The 8,434-nt window shown below is 36.1% G+C and overlaps 1 protein-coding gene across 1 annotated transcript in view; it reads right to left on the reverse strand.

Moving 5' to 3' along the window:
* TMEM220 (transmembrane protein 220) overlaps positions 1–8,434 on the reverse strand; it is a 21,199-nt gene that overhangs the window by 3,433 nt on the left and 9,332 nt on the right. The window contains exons 3-5 of the mRNA XM_007948046.2: positions 7,969–8,029; positions 4,725–4,848; positions 3,326–3,385 (exon numbers count right to left, since the gene is read on the reverse strand). Coding sequence (XP_007946237.1) covers positions 3,326–3,385; positions 4,725–4,848; positions 7,969–8,029 — 245 coding nt within the window. The remainder of the gene's footprint in view (positions 1–3,325; positions 3,386–4,724; positions 4,849–7,968; positions 8,030–8,434) is intronic.

Below are 8,434 nucleotides of genomic sequence, written 5' to 3' on the forward strand. Positions count from 1 at the left end.
CAGCCACTCCTCAGAAGGAAGGTTGGGCAATCTACTTCCGTAGTGATACTGCCTCAGCAACCCAAGCAGGGGTTGCTATGAGTCAGGGCAGACTCGATGGCACTTAACAACAACAACAACAACATCAAAGACTGCTGACATTATAGAGAAACCACCAAGTGTTATGTGTATTGTGATGGAAGTACTTAACACCACCTATGAAGTAGTCTTGCCATTAATACAGTTGACCCTTGAACAATATGCGTTTGAACTGCATGAATCCACTTACATGCAAATTTTTCTCAATAAATATATTGAAAATTTTGGGGAGATTTGTGACAATTTGAAAAAACTTACAGTTCAGCTGTGTAGTCTAGAAATATTGAAAACTTAAGAAAAAGGTATGTCATGAATGCATAAATGTCATCTAAAATATGTCAATACTATTCTATTTTATCATTTATTACCATAACAAATACAAAAATCTAGTATAAAAAGTTGAAATTTATGAAAACTTAATGCACACAAACACAGACCATACAGGGTGCCATTTGCAGTTAAGAGAAATGTAAACAAATGTAAAGATGCAATATTAATCATAACTGCATAAAATTAATCATAGTACATACTGTACTACTGTAATAATTTTATAGTCACTTCTTGTTGCCACTGAGATGAACTCAAGTATTTTATCTGCTTAAAATGCCATGTGATGCTAATCATCTCTGTGTGAGCAGTTCATTTCTGGAGTAAATTGTGTATCACAGTAAAAAGTGATCTCTCATAATGCATTTTTCATCATGTTTACTGCAATACTATAAACTTTGAATAATATTATGGGACCTTTACAAAGTGCAACTAGTGATGTTGGAAGTACTCCCAAGAAGCAGAGAAAAGTCATGATATTCCAATATGTACTATAGATTGCTGCAGATACAGTTGTCCACTATTTTAAGATAAATGAATCCAGTGTAAGGACCATTACAAAAAAAAAAAAAAAAATAAGGAAATTTGTGAAGTCTTCACTGCAGTTATGCCAGCAGGTGCAAAAACCTTGCATTTTTTATTAAATAACTTTTCATCTAGTATTGAAAATGCAGCTTTTATGTGGGTGCAGAATTGCTATAAGAAAGGTATACCTATAGATTCTAATGTGCTTTAAGAAACTATGAAGTCATTATAACCTAAAAGGAAGGTGAAGGATCTATAGCTGGAGAATTTAACCAGCAAACCAACAACCAGCAAAGGGTGGTTGGATAGTTTTGGAAAGAGGTCTGGCTTAAAAAATAAGATAATGAGAGAAGCAACTTTTCGTGACCAAGAAGCAGCAGAGGAGTTTCCAGACACCATTAAGAAAATAATTGAGGAGAAAGGACATCTGCCTGAACAGGTTTTTAATGAAGATGAAATTGTTCTATTCTGGAAAGAAAAATGCCACAAAGGACATTTATTATTGAGGAAGATAATTGAGCACCAGGATATAAGGCAAGAAGGGATAGGCTAACTTTATTGTTTTATGCAAATGCAATAGGGTCTAGGATCAGGACTGGTTATGCTATTGGTAAGGCTTCCAGTCAACAGTAGGCTATTAGTAGTTAAGCTTATGGGGAGTCAAAAGTTATTTATGGATTTTTGACTGTGCTGGAAGTCAGTGCTGCAAACTCCATGTTGTTCAAGGGTCAACTGAAGTAATAATATCAGAATCTTATTCAGCCTCTTGGGCTAACCACCAATTTATAGGGAATACAGGGCACAGAGGACAAATATTATGAGACAACTCAGGAAACAGGAACATTGACTAGAAAACTGGTGATACTGAAGAATTCTTGTTCTGTCCGTTATGTGTGATGACGGTAGAGTGGTTATTTTATCTTTTAGCACTATGCAGTGAAATATTTACAGATGAAACAACAAAATGTATGGAATTTATTTCAAAATAATATGGGAATGTGGAGTGGATGGTGGTATAGATAAAAAAAGATTAAACATAAACTGATAATTATTGAAGCTGGGTGATGGGTACATCTGATTGATTATACTAGTTTCTTTTGTATATGTTTTAAAGTTATCAAAATAAAAAATTAAAAGAAAAAAAAAATAACCACCCCAGATGTCTTCCTTTCTCTTTAATTCTTGCCTTAATGTCTACTTTGTTATTAAAATACTAACTTTTGTTTGGTTAGTGTTTGTACAGTATGTTTTTTTTCCCCATCTTTTGACTTCAATCTTTCATTGTATGTATATTTAAGAAGTATCTTTTGTAAGCTGTTTACAGTTATTATTATTATTATTATTATTTTGATTTGGGTGAATACAGTTGGGTTTTTAATATTTTTATCACTTTAAAAATCTTTATCTCTTAATTGGAATAGTTACTCTTTTTATATTTAATATAATTATTAATATGTTATTGTGTGCTGTTGAGTCAATTCTGACTCAGAGTGACCTTACAGGACAGAGTAGAACTTCCACATAAGATTTCCAAGGCTGTAATCTTTATGGAAACAGACTGCCACATATTTCTTCTACAGAGCAACTGGGACCTTTTGATTAGCAGCTGAACACTTAATCACTAAGTCACCAGAGGTCTTTAATTACTGATATATTTAGGTTTAAATGTCTGTTGTAATTTTACTTTCTATTTGTCCCATCTGTTCCATGTTTTTTTTTCCTGCCTTCTATGTTCATTTTTTAGTGTTTTAGTAGTAATCCTAGGATTACAACATGGATCCTTGATTTACCAAAGTCTAAAATAAGTTAGTGACCAGGCAGTGTTTTGTTCTGTTATACACAGGGTCACTGTGAGTTGAAACCAACTTGATGGCACCTGACAACAATAATAATCTAAGTTTGTACTTTTATCTTTTCCCAGACAATTCAAGGACCTTAGAATACTTTAACTCCATTTATTCCCTTCTAACTCGCGTGCTACTGTTTTCATGTATTTTATTTCTATATTATGTTTAAGCATCAAATTACATCATTATTATTGTTTTATAAGTCAATATCCCTTTACATTAACCCACACATTTATATTTTCTTTGCTCTTCATTTTTTTTTTTTTTTTTTCTGAATTGCTAAGCTTCCTTCTTAGATAATTTTCATTCTCCCTGAAGAACACTACTTGAGTAGCAACTCCCCATGACTATGCTGGGCCACAGAGAAAATGATGGTATTTATGAATGCATGAGTGATTATGAAAATTAGAATCTACTATTACTAGCTTTCCATAGAAAGAGAAAAGATTTAAAAGATTCTTTTTATTTGCGTGCCACTATTTTCATTTACCTACTTGATTCTGCCAATCTTGAAGACATTGATTTTAATTAATAAGTTAAAAACTTACTTTGATGAACTATAGCATAGGCTCATCCATGCTAATATAATCACCAGACCAAACAGCTCCCTATAAAATATCATATATTTTATATTTTAGGTGGCTGCAAGTGAGATACACATTATCATATTCTACCCATGCCCACTTAATTCTATTGTCTGTCCGAACGATTTTCTCTGATATAAATCATCTACAGAATATTTTCAAGTCTGGCTATGATTCATAAATTACTTTACTCAGACAGTTTAAAGCCTTCTATGAATATAAATTCCATCTTATGAGACAGATATGAGATACATGACCATTCCCTAGCTTAGGAGAGAGGTGGGGGAGGAGAACACAGATAAATCACATTGGGTCACTGGAAGAAATTGTACAACCAAAAAAACAATTCTAAATTTGATCAGTCATTATTTTTGTCATTTTTTAGTGTTAGTATAAGGTCAAATCAATAAATAATTTCAGCACCTATTTCAGGAGATTATGTCACTTTTTAGAGAGGAGGAATGATTCATAGTATGAGTCAGACTAGTGATTTTGGGGTGAGTATACTCTTTTCTATATGTGTGTCATAAGAACATATCTTTTACATAGAATTGAAAAAAAACATATTCAACTATAGTACCACTGGAAGCCCCACTAAGTTTACCACAACTCATGGGCTTCAGGCTTAAAGTGATTGAATCCATGTTGTTTACATTCCCATCTACAGAACAAAACTGATGTGCTCTTTAGTTTTGCAAGGATTTGGACCTAAATGAAGTAGCACCTCTTCAGTGATGCTTAACTTTTAGATGTCTGAATCTTCATTGTTATCAACAAGACAGGAAGGAAAGGAAGGAAAAGGGACTATTAGCGAGGGGAGGGCAGAGAGGATGCAAAGGAAGAGGTGATAGAAGGAAGAGGTGAGAAAATAGGAACAAATTGTCATGAAGAAGGGAGGAAATGACATGAGACATTCCAGAGCAAGGCTGGCAAAAGTTGACTTAAAATACTGACCTCTGAGGTGGCTGGTCACACTGATAAGATTTTGGCTTGAACCAGCACTGAGTCAGAACACTGACATCATATCATTTTATTAGATTGTACTGGGTATTACTGTGTCACATCCTTGCTAGTCACAAAGTGGTCAATCTCCAACTACATGATAGCAATATAACACAATAATTGTAGTTATTACCTGAAGCAGTAGTAATAGAGTATGATAGATACTTCTGTGTTTGAATCCTGACTCCATCATTTCCTCAGTTTCTTCAGTTTACAAAGGAGAAAATACATTCTCTGTTCCTCATGGTGTAGTTGGGGAGTTTAATCATCATTATGTACAGATAAAGTATTGTTGTAAGGGAACAGAAAGTTTCTCAGTTCTACAACCCCCCCCCCCAAAAGAGCAAGAGTCACTACTCACCTGCCTTCTTCCTCGTGTAAGATATTCTGTTGTGTATGAAGAAAGAGGTAGTATCCTAAGCCGAGAGCCCATATGATACAAAATAATATGTGTATTGCAGAGATGCTCTTCCAAATACAGTTACCTAAAAAAGGATATCCAAACATTGTTAATCATGGAAACATACATATCCCAATGAAAAATGATTTGGGGACTCTCTCTTGACCTACTTTTGCATAGTCTGCTTTCAGGATAGGCATTCAGACAGGAAAAATCTTTTTTTTTGGGGGGGGGGAGGGGGAACAACATAGAGATTCAAGCACTAATTATAAACTTAAGCGGACATTTATTGTTTGGATTGTTCAGCATTTCTCCTTCCTATGACAACTACCCTGATTTTCCTTGGGGATCCATCCCTGCCACACTTCAGTCCACATGTCCCAGTGAACTCAACCTTAACTAGGCCAACCAAAGTATTTTATCCTATTAGCTACAGTGACTTGGCTCAGGATGACCAGAAGACCAATCAGGGCCAATAATTCAATTCTGAGGGTTTTGTGGAGCTCTCAGGGAAACAGACTCTATACTCTGTTGGACTTGGTGTTGTGATGTGAACCTGAGTTGCAGGGTTACCATGTGAATTCATTTTCTGTACCCAGAAGTAAAGTCAGCACATCACACTATGGAACCAAGAAGTGGAAAGAAATTTAAATCCAGCATCCACCAGTGCTTGAAGATGGCAGTACCCCAAGTCTTTTCAGTAATAAATACTAAAACATTTCCTTTTTAGCTTATAGCCAATATGAATTGTGTTATTGTGTTTTCTGTGCTTGTAACTAACAGAGCCCTTACTGATGCACTTTAATGATGTAGACAGAGTACGAGCGGCCTACAAGAGCCCACATGTCAAGGGAACTAGAGTTTTTCCCACCCGAGCTGAATCATTTGTCTTTATTCTAAGGCCCTCAACTTTCAAACTTCACTGGTAAAATCTTTAAAGAAAGTGAAGAATGACCTGTCAGGAACAATATCCCCATTAATGAAAAATGTTTCTTAACATTTATTTTTTTCTGATAGAAGACACATTATATAGTATAAAAATGTCTAACTTAAAGTTTGATGAGAATTTTTCAGGGCAGAAAAGGTGAACCATCTACATTTTCCCCAATATTGAGGTAGGCAGCCTGAAGGCAATACAAACCAGTTATTCTAAGTGAATTTTTTACATGTTACAAAAGTAATCTGAGGAGCAGGTTACAAAATAAATATATCACAAAATCTTTGTTTTACAGTCATTCATTCATTCAACAAGCATTAAGTTCCTACTACATGCATGGCCTGGCCATATGTAGGTTGTTGTTGTTAGGTGCTAGTGAGTCAACAGAATGAAACATTCATTTCCTGGTCCTGCACCGTTCTCACAATCATTGCTATGCTTCAGCCCATAGTTGTAGTCAATCTATCTTGTGGAAGGTCTTCCCCTTTTTTGCTCACCCTCTACTTTGCCAAGCATGATATCATTCTCCAGGGACTGGTCCCCTCTGACATGACCAAAGTATGAGAGATGAAGTCTGGTCATTCTCGTCTCTAAGGAGAATTTCTGCTATACTTCCTCCAAGACAGATTTATTTGTTCTTCTAACAGTCCATGGTACATTCAATATTTTTTGCCAACACTATAATTCAAATGCATCAATTCTTGTGCAGTCTTCCTTATTCATTGTCCAGTTCTCACATGCATATGAGGCTACTGAAAATGCCAAGGATTAGGTCAGGCACACATTAGTTTTCAAAGTGACATCTTTGTTCTTAAACACTTTAAAGGGGTCTTTTGCAGAAGATTTGCCAAATATAATATGTCACTTGATTTCCTGACTGCTGCTTCTATGGGTGTTGACTGTGAATCCAAGTAAAATGAAATCCCTGACAACTTCCAATCTTTTCTCCATTTATCATGATGTTGCTTATTGGTCCAGTTGTGAGGATTCTAGTTTTCTTTATGTTGAGGTGTAGGCTAGGCTTGTGCGAAGAGGAAGAAGAGATGATCCTACTACTGAGAGGCTTACAGCCTAGTGCGGGGACACAGATATGTAAAAGCTTGCAATAAATTGCTATAACAACTTGATTAGGGAGAGCAACATAAGTTAATGAAAAATCTAGAGATTTGTTATAGATATTATAAACAGTTTCTATACCTAAGTGTTGAATGAATTCAAAATAAAATGATTAATGGGAATGGTCTAAGAAGAATTTGTAAAGAAAGTGAGTTGAACTGGGTTTTAACAAGTAAATATACAATAGATTGTTACTGAGTATGGAGACACAGGACAGCATTTAGATTTTTGCTGATTTTACATTAGGTTGGTGATTTAAGAGAAATCAGTGCAGTGACTCAAACCCTTTTCTCTCATGGTCTAAGCTGTGTAAGAGGTCTTGGGTTCCAAACTGATAAAGAATGGTTAACATGCCAAGTCCTTGCAAAGTTCTGTAGAAAGGCAAGGATAACCTATATTAGAGCTCTGGTAGTGTAGTGCCTCAGGCATTTGACTGCTAACCAGAAGTCTGGTGGTTCAAATCCATCAGCCACTCTTAGGAAGGAAGATTGGGCAATCTACTTCTGTAGAGACCCAAGGAGGGGTCACTACAAGTTGGGACCGACTTGACTCGACAGCAGTGAGTTTGGTTTGGGAGCTCTGGTGGCATAGTGCTTAAGGCATCTGACTGCTAACCAGGAGGCTGGCAGTTCAAACCCACCAGCCACTCCTTGGAAGGAAGGTTGGGCAATCTTGATATCAATGATAGCACCCAGAAACCCAAGGAGAGGTCACTATGAGTTGGATCCGACTTGATGGTAGTGTTTGGTTTGGTTTTTTTACTATAGGAAATCAAAGGAAAGGCCTTGGGAGCCTCCTTTTATTCCTGGGATTTGGGTCAACAGACTTTTGCTAACAGTTAAGCAAATATAATTGACTATTAGCTGAAAGGTTGGTAGTTTGAACACACCTAGCAGTTCCTCAAAAGACAGCCTAGTGATCTGCTTCCAAAGGTCACAGCCATGCCCTACGAAACAGTACTACCCTGCATACATGGGGCTACCACAAGTTGGAATTGACTCAAAGGAAATTAACAACATTATAGGAAATAAGAAGAGAGGCTTGTGAACCCCCTTTTTCTACTGGGATTTTGGTCAACAAAATCTATCATTATTATAGTGAAGGTAAAGAATCTTATTTGTTCTACCTCCATTCAGACTCTAAGGTTCATACCTGTGACAAGAGGGTTAAGTCCAACAAACAGGGTCAGTCCTGCAGGTATTGTGTACACCAGCTATTAGCAAAAAGATAGAAAATCATGTGGGTTAAGAAGTATGCCAAATATATGAGATGTTCAGAAGTTATCTAGGAAATAGAGAAAAAGGACATCAGTGGCCATTATGTTCCATAATTTACCTCTAGGTTTTAGTAATAATTGAGGATGTGGTAACTTCTGATTCTATGGCACTTATCATTTCAAGTAAGTCCTCCTAGACTGTAAGCTATTCCAGGAAGGGCTCATTCATCTTTTATTTATTTATTTATTATTGATTGATTGAATGATTGCTTGATTGTGATTTGGGTGAAGATTTACAGAGAAAATTCACTTTCCATACAGCAGTTCACATATACTTTGTCTCATGTCATTGACCACAGTTTACCACAATGCAACAGCTCCCCTCCCCACTTCCTCCCCATA

The sequence above is a fragment of the Orycteropus afer genome, unplaced genomic scaffold (genome assembly GCF_000298275.1).
Source record: "Orycteropus afer afer isolate SDZICR_OR568_19922 unplaced genomic scaffold, OryAfe1.0 scaffold00199, whole genome shotgun sequence".
In the NCBI taxonomy this organism is placed as follows: domain Eukaryota; kingdom Metazoa; phylum Chordata; class Mammalia; order Tubulidentata; family Orycteropodidae; genus Orycteropus; species Orycteropus afer.